This window comes from Drosophila teissieri, chromosome 2R, assembly GCF_016746235.2.
Source record: "Drosophila teissieri strain GT53w chromosome 2R, Prin_Dtei_1.1, whole genome shotgun sequence".
Lineage (NCBI taxonomy): Eukaryota > Metazoa > Arthropoda > Insecta > Diptera > Drosophilidae > Drosophila > Drosophila teissieri.
Genome location: NC_053030.1, coordinates 20,362,094 through 20,389,842, shown reverse-complemented (window position 1 = coordinate 20,389,842; position 27,749 = coordinate 20,362,094). Strand labels below are relative to the sequence as shown.

At 42.1% G+C, this 27,749-nt stretch overlaps 1 protein-coding gene across 2 annotated transcripts; it reads left to right on the top strand.

Annotated features, from left to right (window-relative positions):
- Window positions 1-1,929: 1,929 nt before the first annotated feature.
- On the top strand, window positions 1,930-27,626 carry LOC122613950 (myb-like protein AA). 2 transcript variants are annotated; one of them, XM_043788387.1, is made up of 5 exons: window positions 1,930-2,166; window positions 23,803-24,533; window positions 26,534-26,789; window positions 26,874-27,077; window positions 27,140-27,626. In XM_043788387.1, exons 1-5 carry the CDS (start codon window positions 2,149-2,151, stop codon window positions 27,476-27,478), a joined length of 1,548 nt encoding a protein of 515 aa, XP_043644322.1. In that variant the 5' UTR covers window positions 1,930-2,148; the 3' UTR covers window positions 27,479-27,626. The 2 variants fall into 2 exon arrangements, with proteins under 2 accessions (XP_043644322.1, XP_043644323.1); XM_043788388.1 differs by lacking the exon at window positions 1,930-2,166 and adding an exon at window positions 23,470-23,571.
- The last annotated feature ends 123 nt before the right edge of the window (window positions 27,627-27,749 follow it).

Here is a 27,749-nt window from a genome sequence, read left to right as displayed (position 1 = left end):
TACTTGTCCTTGTCCTTGGCTGGAGTGTGGATACTCGTATCCGTGGAATGCACTTGAATTTTACTGGGTCATGGCGAAGGAGCCATTCCCGTAAAACGCAATCTAATTAAAAATGAAAATGCATTCCGCGTTGTATGCGGAAATAATAATTTTTAATTACAAAAATGCTGGTGAAAATAAAGCTATTCAACTAACCCCCCCTTTTATGCATTCGGTGCACAAAAAGAGTAAACAAAAGTTTGGGAAAAAAAGGCAGAGATCTGCATAAATAAATATAGAAACGAGCTGAAGAAACCGCAAAAGCATGACCGCAGAAAATATACATACACAAAGCAGCACAACTTGTGGCCACTATTTGATAAACTTTAAGATGTCAAAGTGGCGAGGAGCCAGGAAACAGGCAGTGAAAAGGCCACTACTGACAAACTTATGGACCAAGTAAATGTCCGAAAATGAAATGAGTGAGGAGCGAAATAGTCGAAAAGCCACAAGAAGCACAGGCATTACGTAGAAGTCAACAATGGAGGCAAGTCTGCAAGTCGGCTGCAGATGAGGACTTTGCATAAAAAACGGTATCCTCGAGGACCTCAGAAAAAATTCTGCTCAGACTCGGACAATATCAAACAGCAGACTGAACTGTATGAGGGTGTAGACCAAGCCAAACAAATGTAAAGTTTATTAGATCTTAAGTGAAGGAGCCGAGGGAGGGAGCAGAGGGCCAGAGCACCAGAGGACCTGTAATGGCACAACGTCACATCGCCATCTGCAGAATGCAATAAAAGGGCTTAAGCCACAAGCAAACGCTTTGCAAATATGTGAAGCAGCTATGAAAAATGCCGAGTTCATCCGGAAAGAAATAACACGAGAGAGAAACTGCAGCTTGCCACATTTACTCGGCTTTTTAACTCAACAAATCCTATTCAATAAAATACAAATTAATATATTTATATGGTTTAAATATTGTTTCTATATTCCATTTGAAAAGAGGTAACCGAACCTATAGATAGAGTTAATATCAGTAAGCTATTTTTAGCCCGCACATCAGCTGTCGTGGGAGACTTAAAGACAATCTAAATGAATATGCCCCAATTCACTCGATTCAATTTGCGTCAGCGTGAAAATTGCTGTATAGATATACATGGTGGTTGTTGTTGTACTATCGCAGTGCTGGCTGGGCTTTTCTGTTTTGTTGTAGCTTGTTCCGATATGTCAGTGAGTTAGTTTCGTGTTATGGCCATAAATCAAACCAAAAATTCAAATGTTATCAGCGCGGCGGGATATTCCACTGCAGTGTGGGTGCGTCTTCCTGTGCCCTCCTTCTCTAGCTACCTCTCCCTCTCTCTCTCTCTCTCTCGCTATCTACCTCTCCCTCTCTCTCTCGGCACACTATTCCTATCTCACTCTGGCGCGATAAGCAAGCTGCCACCGCTCAGTTAGTTGCCCCTGCTACATTGCTATGCACTTTATATACTGCCGCTGATGCTTTATCCTTCTTACTCCGTGGTTACAATGGAGGTCATAACAATAGCAGTCACTCACTGGCAGTCACTCCTGTTGAAAAATAGTACGAGAACATGTTTCCATATATACGTAAGTAAATCTATTAGTTATCATAGTGTGAATATTGGTAATTTTGTAGATTAAGTATTCTGCTTTTATCCAATCTGTTTCTTGGAGATTTTTCTAGTTTGTTCTCAGTACTTTCTCACTGACCCCGCTTGTATTTACAGGCTTTGATAGGGGAGTAATTAGTTTGAGCGTTCCGCTGGCCTTTCCGCTCCCAATGCCAATCGCTCTCCTGTATACCAACAGGTGGCATATCTAGCCAAAGCATCGGCCATGGCGCTAAACCACTGTTAACACTGCTGGCCAACATTATAAATGGCCAAGCATCTGGCTTCTGGTGGCTCATTCGCAACAAAGGCCAAAACCCATTCGCAGAAGCCTGAACAAAAAGCGCGTCGCGATCGCTGCGAACCGTCGGTTGAAAAGTTATAGCAAACTTGTGTCTAACATATATGGAAATACCTTCGATAGCTACAAAATATGAAACAAGTATCTGCCAGTTGTCTTTGAAATTGAACCCACACTCATCAGGCTCCTTGAATATCCAGAAAAATCAAAAAAAGGCATTAGCATTGTTGCGTCATGTGTTCCAAAGCATTGGTAAGTTCAACATTTCAGTGAACGAGCAAAAAACAGAAATACAAATGTGGGGATTCTTTCTGCACTTCATCAGGTTCTCCACTGAAAACAACTATCCTTACTCAAAAAAAGAGAAGAATGGAAATGAAACTTTAAAAAGAGTGTAGCAGTTTTCGATTTCCCAATTACCAATTACCATTGGCCACATACAAAAACCTCTTTCCATACAACTTCGATGCCAGTTCTCATTTGAATAATTATAAATCACTGTGTGATTTTGGTTGCACTGTTTCCTAAGACCAATACAGTTTGGGGTACAGTTTAAAGTTCTCCTCGAAAGAATGCATGTGCAACTCCGACATCCTTTTGCCCGGGAACGATAAAACTTACATGAGCTTGGATCTCTGGCAATATGCAAACAGTAATTGAATTAATGCCATGAGCCAAACGAAATGTTGACCGAACCTACACCCACACTCACACCCACACTCACACAGACACAAACCAACACACCCACAAACACACAGACAGAGCAGCTGTGCACACAGCAAGCCAGAAATGGTTTGAAAATTGGAAATTAACAAAAAGCGAGCGGGAAAAGCGCTGGCACAAATTTAGCTGAAAATCCAAACAAAAAAAAGTGGGTTGGGAAAACCTCACTGAAAGAGGATGGGCTTGTGTGCATTTACCATGTTGCTGCTGTTGTTCGTGCAGCATGCGAATTAGTGTTGCCACTCGACACTTTGTCCTGGCCGAAATCTGAGCCATGAACGGGCGAAGAACGGGCGAGTGACAGCCGGCCATCACCATCACCATCACCGCCGGCAGCAGAGAAAAGCTTGCACTTTTCTTTCGAGCGCAGTGGGCCTTTCCATTTTCCACTTTCCATGCCAGTTTCCCCACCCGCTTTTGAATGCTTAACGTGTCACTTGGCTGCCTCAGAGTGTCGGCATGCAACTCGGCCAGCTGCAAAAATATGCAAATTAGACATCAAAAATGCTTTAATGAAAATTCCGCCTGCGGCAACAAAAAAAACAGAAAGAAAGAAACAGTGCCTGCAAAAAGCGTTAGCACACTTGCGCCACAACTAATGTACATTTCTTGCTCCGTCACTCTCAAAGAATTTAATGCGAGCCATGGCAAAATTGATTTCGCATTTTATGGTGGCCGGATGCTGATTAAACTGGGCCATAAATCGTTCCGGCCCATTGAAAACTGGCCATGACGTATGGCCAGTTCGCTAATTATCATGAAACTGACACCTATGTCAAGCCATCAGGGAGATTAAATAGAGTTTACTGATTACTGAAAAATGCAGCTGTTTTATTTGTCTTAAATGTAACCCGCATTTACAGCGTTCTCTTCGTTAATCAGTTAGCTTCGCTTCGCATGAGCAAATTAAATAAATTTTGCAATTAAAAGTTGCACTCCTTCGGAAGCATTTGTCAACGCAAATAAGCGTAAATTAAGTTTGTTTTGCTTCTGCATTTTTCCCTTTTGGCCATCGCCTTGTTGCCTCCCTTGAATCCTTGCGAATACCCATCCCCAGATACTTCCTACTCGCAGTTGCTTTGTTGAGGCTGTGTGCTTCCACAACCGACTGGTTGTCATTGTTGGCTTGTTTTGTATACCCTTCAAAAGGATGCAAAAGTTTGGAGAAACACAACAAAGCACTTTGAAAGACAAGATAGTTTGTTAGATTGAAATCGATTGACATAAACTAGGCTTAAAGCTTAGCGGCAAGATTATGATTCACTTTCGATGAGACATTAGCTTATGTTTCATTGGAATTAAGCAAACTACAGGAGACCTGCCTTGCATGAGGGTATCCAATGACCAGCTAATTGTGCCCATAATTTTATTTTCCATTTTATTTCGTTTGCTAAATGGGTAGCACCGCAATACAAGGATGGCAAGTGCAGCTTCCGCTGCAACTAAAACGGAAACAAAAATGAAAAAAAAAATTAAAATGAAAATGGAAGTGCAACTCAAACGGCAGCCGAAGCTGTGACTGTAACTCACAGTCGCATTTCATGTTGTTTTAATTACTTTCTGATTTATTTGGAGTGGTGGCAAGGGGCGTGCAACATCGTGGCATGCCACATTGTTGACTATAATTAGTTGCATTGTCACCTGAATGCAGCCAAATGCTATGGCAAACAAAAACATGTCCCCAATTTTGGACTGGCCAAAAAAAACAACATGGGCTCGCATAAAATGTGTTCAAACAGCCAAATTATATTTACATTATTTAAGTGCAATGACAAGAATTTCCACAGAAAATTCGGCTAAAAACAACAAGCGCTTTGCCTTTCACACAGAATTAAATTAGTTTCTTGTCCGCTCGCCAAATGTGTGTTTTGACCCGAAATTAGAGCCGAATTTTCATTGTTTATTATTTTAGCCATGCTCGTGTGCCGCTCCATTAAAATATGCATTTTCCCCTGACTTTGGCAAAGTCCCCTTCTAAGTAGAGAGCTTAAAGTGAATCAAAAGCCTAGTTTCACATTTGGTACAAAACAAATTGCGTGATTAGCATTTGGTGCGTGTTTCTGACACTACCCACAACTGGAAAAACACGTCAGTTAAATAAATGAGTTCGCCCCAAATTGCATCCATTCATGGATGTGGTCATGTTTTAGCAGTGAAATGTAAAAACATTCTGGCATTCAATAAGCCATAAGCTATGTAAAGTAGCTAACCTTGTAGTTAATGCTCGTGATTGGTTTCGAAATTTTACATGCAAGGATTTTGGAAAAACATTTTCCGGTAAACATCTGGAATTAATATTCAAGCAACAACGAGATCTTTGCACAATATACGGCTTAAACTCAAATGCCTTCTAATTGCTTGCCAATTTGTTCATATTAGATGCATTGCCTGTAGGTTTAGTTACGCCACGATAGTCTTAAGATTTATACACCATTTATCTTGTTGGAATTTCGAGTATGTGTTCCTGTGGCAAACAAATCCATTTCCCATTTGAAACAGGAAACATGTGCCTGGGAAATGAGTTGACCTGATTAAACAAAACCGAGCCAAGCTGAAACCGCAATTGGCAGCAGCAAATTTGCATGCACAACTAATATGCGGTGCTTAAATTAATTAAAATTGTTATATTTAAAGTATGATTTTTGGGTAATCAACTATCTCATTCGGAAAACCGAGTTAATTTACACCGCAAATGGGTTTTGTCGTTGCCATGACAATAATGCTAATTAAATGCAACTAAAGTTTGGCACTACGCAAAATACTTTGCCCAGCACCAGTAAAATAATAACGAATCTACCCACTTTCGTCCTGTTGCCAGCTGTCATTTGCCAGTTGCCACTTTTACCTCGACGGCTGGCAAACGAAAAGTTAACGTAAAAAATGCATATTGCATGCGTGCCCAAAATTTAATTGGAATGCAAATGCACTCCTTTATTCGTGTGCTGTTTTGAACCCCCCATAATTATGGACCCTTTGGGTCCGCGACCGCACTTATCCTGTCTACAATTACACAAACTAATGCCATTTAATTAAGTTCACACGTGCCACAATTAAATCTTCAACACTAATTGATGCGAGTCGCCGAGTGTGTGTTTGTGTGTGTGTGTGTGAGTTTGAAGGACATTGGGTTCATGGTTCATCTGTTATTTTTTGAAGCCTCAAACAATCTCACGTAGTCAGCAAACGACAAACAAATAAACGAAGGAGTAGCAAAAGGTGTAGGACGAATCGTGTTGGGAAATCATAAATAGTTGCTCCCCAGCCCCAAAACGTATCCTTTCCGATGGAATTAGACTAAGTCGAATTTGCGAGGGAAAGTTGTTAGATTTGGTGAGATACAGAAATTACCTATTATTTACCTAACATTTGTTGTATAAAATACAAAAAATAATATAACACCATGAAATATATTGAAATTTGGAAAGGAATTAAAGGATTTTTTAAATAAACAAACTAAATTAAAACAATAAATAATCTTTAAAAAATAATTCAAGTATTTATATATCTAAAATTATGTTTATTTTGGCACAACTAATACGCCCCAAAATTCGATTACCACATCCCCAATCCCTATATTTGGCACGATTTCTCCTCGAGAGGGGCGTGCCAGCTTGAGTAACGTTACTTTTCCAAAAAGTGGGCGGGGCAGATTCGAAAATTATTTAGCAAATTAACAGGCTGACAAGTCAACTGTGTATGCATTCGGAAGTGGCTGACGTGGGTCCAATGGCTGGCTATGTGACCGGATTGCCAACAGGCGGAAAACTTATGGATGGCCGGCACGCAATTGCTTACCTTGGCCAAGAAAGCCAAGAAAGTTTGCCATGTGGGTGGGGCTGGTCCATGGCCATTAAAGTAATTCTCCTGCTGTTTGTTCTCGGGCAGCTTGGTATTTTGTTTCGGTTTGGTTTAGCCTGGTTTAGCTTGGTTTGGTTTGGTTTGGTTTGGTTTGGCTTGGGTTTGCTTGGGCTGGACTGTGTCTGCTCACCCACCTGGAACGCCGGCGTGTTGTTGCACTTTGTAGTGTCCAAATATTTTGGTTCCGTCTGAGACCGCAACGCAAACACATGCAGCGTTTATTATGTGTATATGTCGGCTTAATGTCCTGTTAAAGTCAGCTTAGACCGGCATAAGGACTCTTAGGTGCGCAGGATGAGTGAGTGGGCATGTTCTCCTCCCGCTGCAACTGAAGCTCCGTAATGAAGTTGCTTGTTAATAAAAATTGAAATTAAAGCGAAACTTAACAAATGGCACGCACAGAATAATGAGAATTACACTCACAGAGAAAAGAATTCTTCGCCAAAAATAAAATTAAAAATAGTGCAGATGAAAATATTTTAAAACATAGAAATTTACATTTTCGAATAAAATATATTCATAAGGCAAAGAAAGTAATACAATATTAATAACATCAAGGACAACACTGGCACATTTGTGTGTAAAACTTATTTTGCCGTGCCTGATGTTAATTAAAGCCGCCAATCTGCTGGTGCCACGCCCCCTTTCCCGGCCAGTGCCTCAAGTATTGCACTTGGCATAATTTGTGCAGCCGGCAGAAGCTCGTATATCAGACAGCAGGCGACGCTCGGCGTTCTCCCTCTTCTGAATTCGGGATTCTGAATTCGACAACTCAGCGAACTGAAAAGCGGCAGAAAATAACCAAATAAAAATGGCGAGAAGATGGCCAGAACTGGGCTGGCTCTTCGAGGCGGGAATCCGCCAACGAGGTCAACGACAGGCCAAACTGTCCGGCAGAGAGCAAACTTCAAGTGCGACTGTGTCTCTGTGTGTGTGCGTGTGTGTGTGTATGTGTGATGGCCAACACTTGGCGGACAATAAAACAATTAAACGCAAAGTCAACATGGCGAGCCAAAAAAGTTAACTCCACTCGACCCGACCCGCCACGCCCCCACGCCGTCGGCACAGCCGCCCACAGCCCCAAAAATACAACCACAACGTCGACCGCCCCCAATGAATTGAAATGGGAATCGAAAATGGAATGCAGCTGGGCCAAATGCCAGTGCCATTTGAATGCAACGAATGCGCCACATGCGGCCAACTATTGCTGCTGCTGCTGCTACTGCTGCATTTGCCACGGGTCGTATACTTAATCAAAACCAAAAACATACACCAACGCACTTTGGCGGATTCTCTCTGTTTTTGGCCGGCTAGTAGCTGGCAACTTTAATTGGAATTTATGGTCGAACACTATGTGGGTGGCTGGGTGGCTCAGTGGCTCAGTGGGTGAGTGGTTTGGTGTTTGAGTGCCGCGCTTTCGAGCTCTCCAGGAGATTGGAACAGGTTACGTCATTTGCGGGGCTTGAGCCCATCTCGCCTTGAGTGACGTTATCCGTAGAAAGTTCCTCCACGCGCCGCACAATATAAAGAAAGCGAATACTATTCGGTTTCCTCTCCGAAAGTTCCAAGGATGCGCCACTTACCTCGCCTCACACACACACTTCGAAATAATGATGGGGCAACATGAATAATTTCTGCATATACGGTTATGTGGAAGTGTTTAAAGTTTGCCTGAAAGCAAATTACATTTATGCAGGATATTTAAAGTGTTGGTATCAAAAAACATTAACTTTTCTAGTCTAACCTAAGTCCAAACTACTGTTTATACGAAATATCGCTGTAGCATACACACTTCCTGATTAAATGTGTTGTTTAATGAGTTTTCCATCTTGAATATGTAAAATTCATCTTCTTAACCGCACTTTGTAAATTGCGCCTTTCAGTCGCCCGATTAAGATTTTCCATCTCGGGCTGCACTATGAGAGCACATAGGAGGGGAAATGTGCCAGTCAACCGCAATATCAAATCTTCGTCAAACCCCCAAGACCCTAAAGGATATTAACCCATGAAGAGCGCTTCAATCACCACGCCCACCCAATCACAATTTAAATCGTTTTGTGGGCGTTGGCGTAGTGGGCGTTGGCCCCTCGTCTGTTGTTGTCCGTTTCCGGGACATAATGAATGGTTGGCCATCAATTGACCGAAGCTTCGAGCAATTGCAATTTGTGTCGCCCGATAATTGTCCTGTAACAGGACAAGTGCAATCGTAAGCTGAACTTCGTGCTACTTGTGCATCCGGAAAATATGGCCCGGATCCATGCGGTAAAAGATGAAGTAGGAGAAGGAGGAGGATGTCGTCGTGCGCTCAACCATAAAATAAAAGATAATCATTATTTTTCTAAGATTGAACATAAATTCTTCGCGTGCGCGCTCCACCATTAAACGTGGTGCAGCTTCCCCGGAAATGCATCAAAATTCGCTGCCTTCCAACGTATCAGTTTCAGTGTCTGCGGAGCGGAAATGCGCTAGCGCAGAGGAAAAGGAATAAAGTACACACACACACACACACAGGGAACCGCACACCCACAGCCACTCACTCACACACATGCACATGGACATGCACATGCACATACACATGGACATGCACATGCGGCTGGCAGGATGCAGCGGTAGCCCGTGGCCTTTCCAGCTGCAGGACATGTGAGTGTGGGCAAAAGAGTGCTGGGGCGTTAAGAATGCAACGCCTGCAGCTGCTACCGACCGGATGCAGCTCATTTCACTTGGCCAGGCAACAAAATGCAGGCCCAGGACTCCCAACCATCCTGGCCCAGGACTCCCACCATACCCACGGCACCGGGATGAAGATGCATTGCCGGCTTGATTTAATAAATTTTCAAATATTTTCTCGCAAAATATTTTACTGCATCCACGCGACTGAAAGTCAATTTAATAAACTGTTAAGCAAAGTGCAAAGGCTATGAGCGAAGTATGTGAGTACACATTACATATTGTCTTGCTGGCAAACAGGGCATACCCTTACTTCTGAAAGCTAGTCTATTAATGAGGAAGATTCATTTTAATAATGTAAGTATTGTATGAAAAGTATTTTACTTTCATAACTACGTGAATTTAATTCCCTTATATTCTTTCTTTATATATTTATTTGGAATACCTCTCATTAAAAGTTAAATTCTTTTAAAAATTATGATTAACTTATATATCAAGCTTTTTATCTTTCAAGCTTTCTTTTATTTATTATGTACCCCAACTTTTATAGGGTAGTGAAATCGTTGGCTAAAGTGTGCCAAAGTAATACGTAATGTGTTCGAGAAAAGCGTTCTGCCACATGTACGAGTATGTGTGGCTATATGTTCTTCAATGTGTTCGTGGGTATATTGCTCGCGTGCTCGACGACATCCTCCATTAAAACTTAAAAAAAAGTTCGCTCGCTTAATTAAATGTCGCATAAAATGAAATCTCGAAACATTTTTCAACCACAAAAATAAAAGGAGCCTTGACTTTACCCTACTTTACGTGCCTCCACCAAAATTTCCACCGCGGCACTCCAATGAATTTCCACCCAAAAAGCCCACGTTTTCCCAACCACCCACCAACCACTTGAGTTCATCAGCGGGTGGCGGCGATGTCGAAGTGATTAAATTGAGCAACCATTAAAATAAATATGGCGACAAATGCTTCGAGTGTGAGTTGGGTGTAAAAAGTGGGGCAAACTGGGAGTGCCACTCCCCTCGGCTCATTAGGGCCACAAATGCGATGGGATTGGGGATGTAGATGGAGATGGTAATGATGTTTGGGCTCAGCCCCAAAAATTATGCCTGAATTTGTGAATAATATGCGCCGTCTGTGGGAGAGATTTTTAATAATTCATTTTTCGCAGAGGCAAATATGAAAAGTCTGCGTTTAAAGGCTGGGCAAGCTAATTGAAATCGATTTGCCAGCCAATCGACTGACCCCAAGCAGATGATTAGGTCAGTACTTGGCTGACAAGGTGGCAACAGGGCTATAAGTGCGGCAACAGCTCCTTGAGCTCTTGATGGAAGTAGTGCCTGCTTGCTAGCCTTCTCTATCTGCCACTTGAATGCCACGTCGAGTGCTGGCCAAACTGCCATTGTGAGTGGGTGGGTGGTTGGCTGCTTCTTTGCCAGCCCATCACCACTAGACCCACACGATCCCCCCGATTCATCCGTAGCACCAGATCCAGCAGATCCAGCAGACCCACCTGTTTTGCAACGTCCTGAGCTGGCAATCAAGCTAAAAGCACCTGGCCAGGCCCTGAGCTTTGCTTATTTGTTTGAGAACTAGTGGGTGGGTGGTTAAGTGTGGGTGAAAAGTGGGCGGTCGGAGGACTCTGGTTGGGCGGCACTTTGGTCCATTGGCTGGACCCGTAAATCTTTCCGCACACTTTAGCAATTTATACATAACCGCCGGCATTTATTGTCACTTTTAGCTGCGAGTTCACCACCCACCATCACCCCAAAAGGCCAAGACCACCCAACCACCCAGAAAGCCCATCACGTTTCGCTATTTACATTCGCCACGGCAACATGGCGAAGCCATTTTTGTACACTTTTTTGCTGCGCATTTTTTGTTCGTAGTGCCGCGATAAAGTCATCTTCTTCATTTGCAGCCGCCGGCTGTCCAAGGACCAAAACTTTATTTGCCACCGAACCGCCAAATGGCAAATGTCACGTTGCAGACTTATTAGCGCTTCTCTTTCCCGCCCAGATAAAATGTCGCTGCGAAGCGAGATTAAATAATGCTTTTTCTGCTTTCTGGCTAGGTAAAAAATATACGGCCAACTTCTTGCCAGTGCTGGGGAAAACGGAGCTTTGCATATTTGTCTTGAATATTTATCAAATTGCCCATACGCACCGTGGCCACGAAGAGAGCCTAAATTTCTGTGTGATTTATGATTGGGGAAAATCCGTGGGGGCAGCGATGAGAATGGAAGGGTGTGGCAGGTTGGCAGTGTGGCAGGCCGGCAGTGTTGATGAATTACTGGCCATAATGATGCATCATTATGTGGAACTAATTGCGGGCCTGGCCCACAGTCAGTCATTTGGCATTGTCAATTACCATCGCCGGCGAATAGCGTTCGTTCGCTTCATAAATTAGCTTCGCTGATCGAATGAAAGTTTCATCAATTGTTTATTGGGCCATGGGCCTCACACTCGACTTAACCCATATATCAAAATCACGCCACGGATTTTCTGGGGCAGATGTCACATTTAATTGGATTTTCACATCGGCCTTTGTTTGCTTTTCGGCAACGGCGCGTCCTAATAAGCTATTAAATAGGCGCCCCAGGCGAGAGTTTTCCCCTTCACCGAGAGCATAATTGAGGACAACACCTCCACTCCACTCCTCTTCACTCCTCTCGTTGAGCTATGCCCCTTTCCAAGATTACCCACAGGACATAAATAACACGAGGACTTCCGTTTGCCATAAAAGTGACGCGTCGCTTGGCCAGAAGGCGAAATGGCGCCCTGAATGGCCAATGACAACATTTCCGTTGCGAGGACAACAAGCTCAGGCCCGCAAATCGTAAATTTCAATCAATGGAGCACTCGACTCTCACTCAATTTCGATTCGATGCCCTCAGAAAGTCTGCGCCAAAAAGTGAGAAACCGGTTAGTGCCACGCCCTCCGCACTCCACCCACCGCCCTCCGCCAGCTGGTCCGTAATTGCAGGACTTACGAAATTTACAGAACACGGCACAAAATATTTTTAGATTTAAGTAAAGTTAGTGATTCTATTAAATATATAAATATTACAATAATTGAAAGGAAACTTATATTAAATGCATCTCATATATAAAATGCATCATTTATAAACTCAATTAAAATATTTAACAATGTAATAGGAATTTTTGGTTTTCGGTGCATCTGCAGCAGCAGCTGATGTTAAAAACCCCAACAAGTTGGAAAACTTCGTGCGTAGCGAATGTGTTGCAGTATAACTCGTAAATCATTAAAACTTCGCTCATAAAAATAGGCCAAAATAGGAGTGTCACAGGGGAGAAGATGGAAGTGTGTATATAATAGAACATATATACACATAGTAGGTGTCCTTGGCCCTTTAGGTTAATCGAAAAACTTTTACCAAATCATTCCGGCAAATTGCCGTTGAAAATAGGCGGCTAACCGCAGCCAATTTTAGCCCCATTTTTTTTGACTAATTGCCAGAATTTCAGCGTTTAGCGAAGCTTTAACTTCGATTTTGGCCAGGTAAACGAAGTCAGTCAGACGAAGAGGGGATCGCTGATATTAAATCCATTTCCTGCAACACGCAATTTATATGCACATAATTACCGGCGGCCATTCTGATTATACGAACTTAACAAGCTTTCTAGATCGCAGGGCCGCAATGGCATTTCATTTCACGTTCACAGGTACAGAGGTTATATTATCACCATCAAACGAGAGGCCAATAATTACAATAATAATATTAATATTATCAAAGTTAATTAGCGATCATCAATCATGCGGTTGCACCACTTCGTTTATTTAACTCGCAAAAATAGCATCCAGTTGCCAGTAAATCGCCAATTAATGAGCAACAGTTGATTAAAAAGCATAAAGCAGACAGTTTATGATAATTACATTGCACCAAGTATTGCTCAGGCTTTAGGGAGCAAAATACTCACAAATGCAAAAATTAATGGTTCATCAGAGTTCTTTTAATCGTTGACCATACAAATAAACAAACATTAGAGTTGAAAAGCCAAATATGTTCATTTTACAAGCGGTTCCCAGTAAAACGCAGCCGCAAAATGTAATTATTTATGAGTACAATTTAATTACAGTCCTCGGTGTCTGGCATTTTATTAAATTGGCTAAATAATTCATTGGCTCTGGTCACTCTTGTTTTTTACTAAATCAAATCGATTCCGCTTGCCTTCGGTTTCAGCTAAATTACACCGCTTGAATCCCAGTTGAGTGAAAATCATAACAAAATTGGCAAAATTGGTGAAAATCCCATTGAAACATTACGCAGCTTTTCCCCGTCCAAATAATACGACAGCTTTCAACTCGTAAAAGTATTTATGTCCTTTGTATCTTTGATTTGTTTTTAATGCGACGCTCGCTGCTGAGGCAATAAAATGTTTTGACGGACAGTGTCGACATGAAAGAGACAAACACATAGCACAAGAAAGAGACGGAACTGTGATTCCAGAAAGAGACATTCCGAGTGTATGAGTACAAAAAAGACGGAGTAACCAAATTTGAGAAGTAGCGGCCAGTAAGCAAATAAAATTATATTGAAAAATTTATACACAATGTATAAATATGTGTGTACATGTTCGTGGGACAGAGAAACGCGTTTACGACTAAGTAGCCTGCATGTGTGCAAATGTGCAACATAAACTTTTATGCCATACACAGTTTATATTTACCGCCACTTGACCTTTTTCAATTTTTTGTATCTTTATGAACATGCAGGCCTTTGAAAGAGTTAGGGTTTTCTTGGGGTAACAGAGCGTAAAAGGTTTATATGCCGAAAGTCTACTTAAATATGGATGAGATGGAATTGAAGGCGAACACAAGTTTCACTGTGAACGGATTTATTTTGCTTGCGCCATCTCAATTCATAAATGAAATAAATATGTAGTGTTAAAGCTAAAGTAAAGCTAGTGTAGAAAAATAAAGTTCGTTTAATCACAGCAAACTATTTATTCGTATTATTGAATTATTTCAGGGCTTACGATTCCATTTGGCCACCCTATTTGTAATCTATAGCGTATATGGTTAATTTCCGCCAGCTATTGATTGATTTTGGGATAAGCCAAATGTAATTCCCTTAATTAGATCATTCCAATGACCCAGAATCGAGTAATGGGCCAAAATTTATTGAAATCCCTATTGGCAGCGCAATTAGATGTCATTCAAAAATTGAAATTAATTTTCCCAGCCATGACAAGGCAATTAATCGTGTGTGTCCTCGCTTTTTGCCCGGCGAATATTCTTTGAAACTAGATTTTCCACATTCAACATGTACACACGTATGCAAGAGTGCATAAATCAAAATAAATTTGCCAAATCACGAACTTAATTTAAATGTCACAACAGCAGCAGCAGCGTTGACAAGGGAAAAAATGTATAAAAAAAATACAACAAAAAACATAGGAAAATTCCATTTTGTGTATTTATTGCGTATGTCCTTAATGTCGCCGCTCTGTGCGTTTATTTATGCATTACGAATTACTTGCGACTTTCTTGCATTTGTCGCGTTTGTTTCCGCCGATGGTCACTGCCAAACCGGCAGCAGTTTTCCTCGATTTTTCACCGATTTTCTTTGAGCTGGTATCGTTGTTTTCGCTTTTCTCCTTTTTTTTGGACTTTTTTGGACTGCACGCGCGATTTTCGCAGCCATTGGATAAAAGGGAAATCGAAATTAAACTGTCCAAGGGGCTGTGAAGACCAAAAATTTACGACCGTACGCGTGCTAAACGTGGCCCAGACACAGGAGCTTTTCGCCCGTCCATTTTCCGATTTCGCTCCAGTTCGCCCTCCCATTTTCCGCTTTTCCGCTTGCCGCCCACTTGGAGCTGCGTGTCCCTTCATTTGGCCGCAAACATCCGCTCAGTGAAATGACTTTGTGGCTGGTTTTACATAACACTGACAGACAGTCGGGAGTAAAAGGAAAAGCGAAAAGATTATTGCAAGGACGGCGGAATGGGCGAAGTGGGGCAGGACCAGCAGGATTAAGTCCTGGCGGTGCATGCATGTGTGCATTTGATTTTTGGCCAACATGAATGGTAAATGCACATTTGTTTCCGGCCAACGCAAGCTCATGATTATTTTATTGAGCCGTTTCTCCGGCTTCTGTTCTGTGGCCTTTCGCGCTGAAATTGCCCCCGACATGCAATTCGCCAGCTGATTTAGAGGCGCCACAAACCCTCGTTGCATTCACATTTCCCGTAATCTCGGCAACTTGTATTCATACTTTTGGTTGCTGCATACAGAGAAATTACCACTTAGTAAGGGTTAATTTAAAATAATTATGTTAAAACATTTTGGTAGCAATTTCATTGAAATATTTAATTAAAAGCTACTTTAAAGACTTGAGTTAGAGAATACTTTTGTTTCTCAGATCAATGGTGTCAATCTCACGGTGTACTTACACATGTGGCTCGCCTAGTCTTGAGTGGCTTTTCCGGATCGTTGCACGCACAAATTGCCACTCGAATGGCTGGCTTACCTCCACAGTATCTGTATCTGTATCTGTATCTTTGTACGTATTCGTATCTGAATCTGCAAGTGCTTCGCTGTATCTTTGCAACTGCAAAGTCGGCGGCCAAGTATATCTGCTTCGCTGGCTCGCAACTGAATTTCACCGAGCACAATATGAATAAACATTTTCATAACCCGTATGGATTTCAACTACTTGCTATCTTGGCATCTTTCTATCTTGCTATCTACTTAGCTGACAATCTCGAGTAACTCAATTTTCAAATTGTGAAAAGGGTTCCCACTTTATCCAGCATTATCCGCTTCGGCGTTTGGAACTTTCATGATTTGGGCACAATGCAAATACAATCAAATACTCGAAGCGCCAAGGAACAACTTGAACCATGTTTAGATTTGAGCTCTTGCAGCACACAAAATTACTCTTCAACCTCAATCAATGCAAAACTCAGCACGAGGTCAGTTCCGGGATAATGTCAGTGAAAGATTGTCCTTCCATAAAAACGAACAAATTCATAACTAGGCCTAATGCCACTCATCCTTCATGTGCATATATACAAAATAAAGCAGGTGACTAAAGGCCGAGCTTAATCAAAAGTTTTCACCAGAAACTTTAGCGTGCTACCAAAAATATATTTGCAAAGATACTCATTCTGCAAATCTGTTGGCAAACTAACAGAAATTTGGGTTGTTTAGAATATGTATTTCATGTGTACTCTTTCCTCTGTATTAGAGTACTAAATTTCTTTGAAATTTAAGTACACTCATTTGCAATTCCATAATGTATGTTTTGATACAAATAAGCGCTTTCACAGAGCTCACAGAGAAGACAAAGTGGGAATTTGTTTGTTGTCACAGGCTGATGTATGGCACCTACAAGGACATGTTTGAAGTGCATTCCAAGCCGTAGGCATTGCTGGAAAGCAAATGCCATACAGAAACACCCCATTCCCCCACCCATCACTTCTATGAGGGTAAAGTTTGAACATAAATTGGGCTTGTGTCCTGTGCCACCCACTTGAACTCAACTGAAATGGGGGGAAATGCAATCGACGAACGAAACGGGCCAAAGTTTGCGACCAAAAACTGCACAAATAAACAAAGAATGACATTTTGAAACGGCAATTCCAGAACCAGGACATGATTGTCATTAAGTCCTGCCACATAAATAAGACAAATGAAAAATGAGTCAACGGAAGTGGGTCTCACATGACACTTATTGTTGGTAGCGGCTGCAAGGAAACTTCAAAGGCATTTCCGTTCAGCCAGCGCCAGTAATGACAACAAACTCTAAGTGGTAATTGCAAAACGTTTTTCCTCGACCATCTGCAAAATGCAGCAAAGTGCTGGAAGTTTTTGTCCACTTCCTCAACTGATTGAAATGGAGTTGGCGGGGTGGGGAATGTCCTCAATCTGAGTTTCGTTTTGTAATCTCACCCGGGGTGATAAATTGATGCATAAACCCCAAGGCAATACCCAAAAAGATTTAATAAGAACAGCCGGCAAATATTTGCACACTTGAACGGCTCAGGGCGCCTTAACTTCGTCAATGAGAGAGATTAAACTTTTGCTCGAAGGATGTCAAAGCATCAATTTGTCAGGCGACGACAACAGCTCAAAGGATTGCCAGTGGAGGGTAAAAGCAATCACAGGACCACAGGAAAAAACATGTAAAAAAATTAAGGCTACCTAGAGAAAACATTCAGCTGTGGCAGATAAAGTGAAGCAACAACGAGATTTGAAAATTAATACTCCTGTGATGTGATTTAACAAAAATAAATGATTTAAAGTCAATGTCTTGTTAAGATCAAAAATCAAGTAAGTAAGACATAATTTTAATATTTATATTATAATGTGCCCAGAATTTGATCATCACTGCTGCTGCGTAAACAACTCCATCGAAATTATGAAAGGGGGGCTAAGACTTTTGTCATTCTGACATATTTTAATGCGAATTTACAACAGCCTCGAGCTTTGGGTGGGGCTTGTTCCGGCCACTTGAGCTGCCAGTCCTCTGACAGTTGGTCAACTTTAATTTTCAGCCCTTTTTCTGCAACCCCATGCCTTTGGGGGCTGAATTCCCCATTTGCCATTTGGAGCCACATTTTATGTTGCCCGCTTTTCGGCGCCATCTCCCGGGCGACAGGCAGCGTCGTAGTAAATTTAATAAATAAGTGGAGATTTCTGCTGGATGCCTGTTATTGTTGGTGCGGCACACCTCAATCAAAGCATATACTTATACATATATATACATACGTACATATATAATGGAAGAGACAAGTTCTGAACAGAGGACAGGATATAGCGGCCTGCTTTCAACAGGGTCTTCAATAATATTTTACACACACGACAGACAGCTAGACTTGGGTCGCTGTCATGTTCTATTCCCGTCGGCTGCTTTGGCACAAAAGGCCAAATTGCAAAATAGAAAGCAATAATGGGGCAACGAATAAAATATCGTAAAAAAAAACATGTATTCTGCAACGAAAGCAGACTGTGTTATATGCTCTAAGTAATACAGTTATATCTGCAATTAAATATAATATAATGGGATTCGTTACTTAACATCATTTAAATAGCTCCCATAAGGTAGCGAGTTAAGAAGGAAATTAGTACTATTATGATTTAGTAAATAAGACAAACCTTTTACAGTGAGCTAGAGTAGTGCTCGTGGTATCCCTTTAATTCCCAAATGATATGAAACACCTACGCATATACATATAGTACTTGCCTCGCCAGAGCGGAGAAAATAAAACGTTCAAGTGCCATTTATCTCAGTGGGCCAAAACTTTCCAACTGACTTCCATCCGCACACGTAAAAGTGTGCTAACCAAGTGTGAATGTGCGGGCGAACTCTGCATATTTTCTCCATCCTGCCCTTGACACTTAAACACACACCCTCATGCTTTCCACGTTTTGGTGTGAGCTAAATTGATTTGACAAATATTTTTCTTGGCGTTTATTACATTTTTTCTGTTGGCATCAGCATTGGGAAAAGACTGCCGATCTGCCCTTTTCAGAGCGCGTAACCCGTCGCTGGCAGGGATTACGCTCGCTATGGCAACAATTTCAATATGCTCCACTAGCAGTCAGCCAAACGCACTCGGAAAAAAAACGGGGATTAGATATTCGATTTTCAAGCGATTATGCTTACAACTTAAAAGATCTTACAAGATACAATCTTCCTAAGAGTATTAAATGAAAGCCCTACAACTTAAGTGCTTTCTTCAAATCCTTGGCAATTATCCAGTATGTGCGCTCGCTTGCCAAAGGATATAGAAATATATTTGAACTTAAAATAAATTCTTTTATTGCTGTGCACACACACAGCCTCGCCCTCTAAAAAGTACTATAAGGATGCAAGAATTCCACACGATGCCACAAACACATGCTTGGGGCAGCATTTAAATACATGGGGTTGTGTAAACGGCTGAGCGTGTGTGCGTGTGCTGATTGCATTGTTGCACTTGCTGCACTTGTTGCATTCCCTCCACACACGCACACGCTCGCAAACCCACTTCATATAAATCAATATGAAAACCAAAGCATACCAAAGAATCTGGAATTTTTGCAGCCTCGCCAAACTTTCAGGAAGCCAAAGGAATATATTTTTAGTAGCATGTTTTTAATTGCCAGAAAATGCAACGAAATTATCTCCTTGCTACTTTCCTGCAGTAAAAATAAATAACTGCTTTATTTCCCTTGATTAAGCCATTTTCAATTCTGGCTGCATTGTGCGACTCACATTGTGAATTTTGACCTATTGACCTTACTCCCCACTTGGTTGTAAAGTTTCCCACATGCCACAGTGAAGCATGCCACACATGAAAAGAACTAAAGCGTGGGAGGACAATGCAGAAAACTACTAAAACTAAAATCGGGCATTTTAGATGTGGAGCGCAATTCCTGGTAACCATAGATGGGTCATTGTTGGTCCGTTGAGAGTTTGGATCTAAATGACCAGCGGTTAAAGGTCAGTGAAAAGCTAGTAATGCACTCGCCTTCAAAAGCGGCCAATGAGGGCCATAAAAACCAGGAGCACGAAAAGCCAGTGCGTCGGAAGAGACACTAATTGCAGCATTAGACCACCGATGGAGGCTTCAGCCGGATCAAAGTCTCAGTTGACAGAGCCGCAGCGTATTTAACTTCTCCACCTGCATATGGTAACATGGAAACAGTGCTGCCAAGCTGCAGACTCCAACAAGTCAAGTCCTTAATGAAAAGAGCAAAAAAGCGTTTTAAATATAACATGCCAGCTGATAAAAAGGCCACACTATAATAAAATACACATAGACGCACAATATATTAAACATAAATATACATTGCCACATTTGCTCATTAATTAGCTGGTGAGATAATTAAATAATTTCATAATATATAATTTGTAAGAAGTAGGTAGAGGTGAAATTATATTAGCAAACATTTAGTTCCAGCTCACAATCATTGTCTCCAAATGTAGCTAAAAATCAGACATGCCACCAGCAGTGGTTGTGCCCCACCCTCCATCTCTTTTCAACTATCTTTTACTATCTCGTTCATGCTGCTGTAACAAACCGGCTGCGACTTAGAGCGGCAAAAAGTGAGCTACGTGCAGATGCCTCACCTGTGATAGAGGTGATTAACAGGATTTGCAGCCGGCAGAGCAACCAATCTGCTTCTTTTACCAGTTGTCCTGTGTGCCAGTGTATGTCAGTGTGTGTGTGTGGGTGTTTTGAATGAACTGGTGTGGGTGTGGATGTGTGGTAACATGGTAACCGTCGCTGGCACACATGGCGTATGCGTAACATTAAATCTAGAGGCTGGCTCTGGCTGCGGCTCTTAATTGAAAAACCAACCCCCAAACATAATCTAAAATGCCGACTACTGTTGGCCAGAGAACATGACAACGAACTAATCCCGAAAAACTTTGAAATTGGCAAAGTTTTGGGCGATTAATTAAAATCGCTTCATGCCATTGATGAAACAATAATAGGAAAAAACCAATATTTGACAATTGCCAATAAGCGCCAGACAGAGCCGAAAAAATAACAATAACAAGGGGGGGCAGGATCACATCAACAGCAACGAAAACAAGGAACGAACCGAGCAAGGAGCAACAATTAAAACAAATCGAGGGGAGAATTGCATGCTCATGTTATTGCAGTTATATAAAAACCAAAACCACCACCCCCACCACACACACACCACCCACACTCGGCCCGAAAAACACACACCACTACAAGCATGCAAATTGGCACTCTTCCGCTTAGTTGTGTTGTTTTTCCGACTGCTGCCAATGCAAGGACCAAGTTTTCCTCGAACAATTGCCGCCGTGCAGAGAAATTCAATTGAAAACTGAAAGGTCACAAATTTATGCAACATATATGCATCAGTCCACCCCTTTGCCGCCCACATATACATATGCTATAGCTTTCCCTGGGAAAATACATATATATATAGATATATATATATGGAAACATACCTGTATATTTGTCTGTCTGTTCTGGCCAGGTGAGCAGCTGAACATTGTCTGGGCACATTGCAGTTTGATTGCAAAAATGTAATTGAATGGCAGCCGAGCTGTTGGACGTGGAAAAAAAGCGAAGACAACAAAGGCATGAAATAATAAACAACCAAAAAGCGCAATCATTTGCATAAGGTTCCAAAACGCTATGCGAAAACTAACGCCATAAATTATGAAATTATATTTTCAATTGCCCCAGCCGGCGTTATTGTTTTTGTTATTACGCTAGGTTGTGCAACAAAAATATGGGCCAACACACGTGAAGCGCACTAACAAAATAAATCGAGGCTAAGCATCTTCCATAGTGCTGAAATTCTATGGTTGTGTTTCAATTAAAATTCAGCTGGAAAATGTTCAGATAAATCAAGGAAAAACAGGCCTATAAAGTAATATAGGTCATTGTCAAAATCATAAAATATTACTGACTTACTCTGACTTTAAAAGATAACCCTAAAAGAAATCTGAAATCTGGTTTTGAAGCATGTAACTTTATAAGCATCTGTCTTGAAATTTTCCTTCATAGTTCAAGCCGCCTTTAATTAAAGTTAGCTTTACCAAAACACATGTTTATTTTCATCGCATTTAATTATTAATGGCGTTAAAATAAAACAGCCACCAAAGTTAAATGTACTTGGTTCTCAGACAGTTATTCCCAGGAAATCGGCTTATTGGACCCACTTTAAATCACACAAAGAGCGACTGTCCACAAAGCCACCTGTAAGCCCCGAAAAAGATAACACACAAAGTCCGCCCTCACACCTGGTTTTATCGAAACCAAAACTAGGGAAAATCCACGTTTGAAGCAAAAAAAAGAAGGAAAGACAAGGAAAAAGGAAAATAATTCAATTCCATAAACACTTGTTCACACAGTTCACGCAGATCACGCGGTCGCCTTCGTAAGCTGCGACTTGGACGGACTTGGGCGAAACTTCATCAACACAAATTGTGAATTCCATACAAATAGTTTGACAAACTTGCGCTGCTCCCCCCAAAACTTGGGAGCGCCACAAGGAAGTGGGGGGATCAAAGGTGTGGGGGGGGAGACCAGGATAAATGAAAGAAGTTTTGTGGTAGGCCCGGCAAGAGCATAAAAGAAATCTTATAAATCCAGAGCGGCAACAACACTTGCATATATCCGTGATACTAGCACATATAGCAATGTATACTACACTTGGAAAAGTAATTGGTCGTCTTGAATATTTCAGTTATATATATGGAATGCAAAGCTACCGGGCTAAGTTGTACAAATTTGTGCAGTGCATGTAAAAACCAGATTGAGACAAAAGAACTTGTAGAGCGACATGGAAAAGTGGGAACAGGAAATGGAGCTGGAGCTGAAGCTGGAGCTGGAGGAGCACTGTGTTCATATCTCAGTTTTTGAGCATTTCCGGCGCCAACTATTCGGTCACGTAGTGTGTGCCTCTAATGAATGTAGCTGTACGACTATATCTAGATGCCTATATAGAATAGGATAGGATAGGATAGGATAGGATGCGCGTGCAGCGCATTATCACTAAAGGTCGCCCAACTATTTTCACTTGGGGCAGTTCTTTTTTGGACAGACCACATAATCAGAGCCCACCAGACACAAATACAGACATGTCTGTAAATCTTGACCGAAAAGTTTCTCAACCTCAAAGTGGAAATCAGGCGGGGAAAGCCACCCGAAAACTTTTCATCTTATTTTGGGTTCGGTTTTGCTCCTGACGTTATTCCATTTTCCAAGCCCATTGATTGTCAACGTCCAGCAGGGAATTCAACTTTCCCCTTAGCCGGCTCAGTGGGAACTTGGAGGCTGTTTAAGTTTTCGGTTCCGTCAATCGGAATTTTGTTGAGTTCTTAGTTGAATTAGCGGTCGATTTCAGGTTGCAGCACTAGACTACAAAGTTTTTCACATAACACGCAGCAAAAACGGAAATCTTGGTTTTAACAAAACTGAAATCTAAGTTTTAATCAAATTAGAAAGTTATCGATGGTTTTTACTAGTAGTTTGATAACAGCAAACGTGTAAATTTAGAAATGTTGTAATATTGTTGTCTAACTGATAAGCGCGGTTATCAGCAGAGGGTATTGATTATCATTTAATTCCTATCGCAAGGCATTCCCTAAGTATCTCAATGTTGATAAGAACCAAATATCTACGTCACGTGCAGAGCAATAAATTGCGAATTCGGGGAAGAACCAAAACTAAACTTCATCTACTTGAAAACTTTCCAAGAAATAATAAAGCCAATTATCAAATTGATTGGTAGTACTTACGTGAGTACTTAAGGAATTGATTTATTTGTTAATGTATTAATAACAACTAAGACTACGATGCATAACTATAATGCATATAGCTTTCTAAAATCCCTTTATAAAACCCTCATTGGCTTGCCCACTAATCTAGTGGCTTAAATAAGCCTTTGATGCGCAAATACCCAGTAAATATTTTTGTAAACCTATTCATTGGATGTCTAATCTCATGTGATAAATATTAATCCGCATGCATTGTTTGCGATACGAATTGAGGGGTATTTGCATATCATGTCCCCCCGACAACTGTTGACACTTTGCAGTTTATTAGCCACACACACAGAACAATTGTTTAACATTTCCGTTAGTGCCGCACCCTTCTTATCGTGCCAATCTCTTTGTTTCTGCCACATTTGCAGCTGCTCCTGGCCGTCATTCTAGCTGCTCGCTGTTTTGGTAGTGGCTCTTCCAGACGAACGCTCGCCATGGCCTGCGATGAGACGATGGAATCGACGCCGGGGCTCAAAAACAATAGATATAGCTATAGAAGTGCCACGGACAACAACTACGACGATTACAACTACAAGTGGGTGCATGGGGATGTGGACGTTGATGGCATTGCAGATAGCAACGAGGACGACAACAATGACAACTATAACTACAACAAAGCACCGGCCAAATGGCAGCCGCAGCAGCAACAGCAACAGCAGCAAAAACTCTACGGAAATCCCATCCACAGCATATACGACAGGCAGCAACATCTACAACGGCAGCAGCAGCAACATGAGCAACAGCAACAGCAGCAACTCGAACAACAGCAACAGGGTATGGGAGTGGGAATAGGAATGGGACTGGGACAGTTTGATGATGATCCAGAGAATGCTCGCAACGACTTCCGTCTGCAATTGTCCGACTTAAATGCGGCCGTTCAAGGTATGGGCAGGTTTGCTGCTCCCCAGGACAACCAGGACAAAGACCAGGACAACAGCAATAGCAATAGCAACAGCAATAGGAACAGCAACAGCAACAGCAACAGCAATGGGAACAGCAACATCAAGGACAACAGCAACATCAACTGGCTGCAGCCAGCGGAGGAGCAGGAGCAATTGTTGCTCGCGCGTCGCAGTCGCAGCAGCAACATCAACCAGAGGTAAGACCAGTGATGGAAAAAGTAACACTTACTAGTACTTGTATTTTAGCCAAAAGTAATGCCCAAGTGTCAGAAGCAACTCAAAAATGTCTTAATTTGTATTATTTCCGGTTAGAAAATGTGCTGTTATTAAAACCTGCTTACCAAATGTTGTATTTATATGTAAAGCTATTGTCTTATTCTAAAAACATTTAACGATTTGTACGATAAATTAGAACACATAGCATTCCAAGGCATCACTGTAAATGGAAAGTATGGCAAATTAGGATGGCGCGCATTCAATGAGTTCAGTTTCCGGGAAATGTGGGCGCCAATGATGGCAGCCAACAAAGGGGATGCAAGCCGTAAACCTTACTCCTCTGCCCGCACCAGTTACAGTTGCAACTGCATCTCCTCCTGCTGATCCTATTCCATCTGCAGAGACCATCCATCCCGGCTGCCGGCAGCCCGAATAATCTGGGCTCTGGCTTGCTGGTTGCATATCAACTAAAAGTCAATGACGACATCCCATGACGTAAGCGTGAGCAGAAACGTAAGCGCTTAAGCTGATTCCTCCACTCGACTGCGTTGTATCCCCTTTGTCAGATTGAACGAGATCAGGAGCTGCAAGGATCATGTGCATTGTGAGCCAGGGATTACGTAATCTGCGTCTTGCATGCACCAAAAAAAAGCAGCAACATAAAGGAATATTCCAACCGAAATATGACTGAGGATTCCGTGAGAGAAAGAAAAAACAAATAATTCTCAGTTGAAAGGATACTCTGCCACTTTAAGGGGTTTTTGGCTGTGGGGTGACTTGACTTTTCCTCAATTGACTTATGCTCAATGCTTATTAGTAGGAAAAATATATCTTATGCATTTAAAGTTTTCATACAAGATACAGCTAATGAAAACTGCTGCAATAAATGCAAGATTATATTTATAATAATATTTCTATTAAAGATACATATCAGAAATGCATATATTCCTTTGCAAGAGCTTAGCTGTCAGCAAAAATCGATTTAGATAAATCTCTTGGAAAGCATTCACATAAAAACCACAATTATTCTCTGTTGCAAGAACTGAAAACCGTATAATACCAGCCCCTTTTTGTGCTAATTTAAACCAGCGCTCACCTCAACTATGCCAGCTGCATTCATTTCACAACATTTTCACAAACTTTGCGACAAAACTATCAAAGCCGTTGTTGCCCTGAAAGAGGGCTTCAAAAATGCCAACGCCGCTGGATCGGAGGGCTAAAGCTTCGGGGCCAGGAAGAATAGGGTATGGAATGGGCAGAGGAGTTGGTATCTGCATGGGTATCGGGGTATGGGAGATGTACTGAGTCATTGACAACGAAAGGGGAAATCCGCTGGCAGGCAACGACATTCGCGAAGCGGAGAGCTTTGTGCCGCGCCACAGGCTCAGGACAACGCCATCACCAAGAGCATCACCTCCTGCCCACCAATCTGAATCTCCCAGCAGCATGGCTGCTGTCCCCATCCATGGACAAAGCCGCGCGCCAAAGCGAAAGCTAAAAAATTCATTGGCATTTGCTGCAGTTGAATGCAAAATGATGCGCTTTTGTTGGCCAACTGGAAAAATTGCGGAAAAGAAACGGCGGCCATGCAAATAACAAACGTCAAAAACGAACTTATATTTTCAAGCCACGCCACCGCAAGCACTTTCACATAAAGAAAAAATTATTTCAAATTTAGGATTATTAGTCACACAAAAGCGTCCTGACAGTATAAAGCAGATTTTAAATAATATTTATAATAATAATCTTTGACTATGATAATTTTAGAAACATAATAAGATAAGTTAGAATATTTCTACGTTTTGTACATGTTAGGCACAGAAATTTCTTCATGTGTAAAACCGCTTTTGCAGTCATTTCCGCTTGCCTGCGGCGACATCAGGCAGTCGTAGAGGCAAAAGCAGCTCCAGTGGGCCGCGAGATGAGAGCAGCGCTAATTCATGGCCAAAACTAACAAATTTCCATGCATATGCAATTCCAGGTCAGCCATGGATGAAGCAGGAGCAGGAGCAGCGGCAGGGGAACCAGGTCAGCCAGAGTACACCAACAATGAGTTACCATCTGGCGGCCTAGATGATGTGGACATTGAGGGCGAGGAGGATTACGCTGGTCAGGAGGAGGACGCAGACGAGCTGAGTGCCCAACTGCCCTACGGGATCCAGAATGTGCGCAAGCGCCGCGTTCGCAGTGTGATGCCACCGGTACCTTTTCTGGGTCCCAATCCCAGCACAGATGGTGTAAGTAGTTCAATTTCATTGAATATTATAACAAACATGACTGGAAACTATCCTAACAATTCAAACACTACTGCCCATTCATAGGTGGTAACCTATCAGTCGTTGTGCCCCACAAATCGGGTGACCGTGAAGTTGGAAAGTGGCGACTACCGTCCCAATCACTATGTGGAGGTTACCTGTGCCCACAGCTACTCACCCCAGCCGTCGAGGAACTACAACTACGAATATGGTTACAGGGGCAATGAACTGCTCCGAGCTCTGCTCTCCGAGCGCAGCGAGAAACGAGAGGTGAGCTGCGTAAATTCAATTAAAAATTGCAGTTAAATAACCTTAAGGATACATTCATTCAGATATGCTCGGCGACGGGCTTCTCGTGCATCCAGCTCAACCGCACCATCCACCTGATTCGACTGAACGACGCCTCCGGCTGCTGGGAATCGGAGACGCGGACGGTGCCCTCTGGTTGTGAGTGCATGTGGCCGAAGCACAGCTACGGCGACATCGCCTTCTACCATCAGGCGCAAAAGAGACGGGGAGGCGTGACCGGTCTGCGACCCCATGCCCCCATCAATGTGGATTACAAGCCGGGAGTGGGCTACCGTCAGCTGACCCTGAGGACGAGGAATCCCAAGCCAGCTCCTCGCAGTCGACGCGAGGATATGGGCTACGAGAGCTACGATTTTAACTAGTTTTGAAGGATAACGCCTAATTGGATTCGCGTGCTTCTTTTGGTGGTTTAGCAACTAAGTTTGATCCGCATAAATTATTTTTCGCTTTAGCTTAGCGTTTAGTGAAGAGTGAGTCCCTAGTAATGGTGTATAAAATAAACGAACTACAATGGAGCAACAAAAGTTGAGTTTGCATGAAGAGGGATTAATGAAATTAAATTGCATATGCCACCGGGCTTACACTAAATCCCGCTCCTTAATCCAGTTGGTGTGCAATTCTGTAAATGCATTT

Coding starts and splice junctions, on each gene's coding strand:
- LOC122613950 (XM_043788387.1), top strand. Junction 24,534..26,533: donor AGCAGCAACATCAACCAGAG/GTAAGACCAGTG, acceptor ATGCAATTCCAG/GTCAGCCATGGATGAAGCAG. Junction 26,790..26,873: donor CCAATCCCAGCACAGATGGT/GTAAGTAGTTCA, acceptor GCCCATTCATAG/GTGGTAACCTATCAGTCGTT.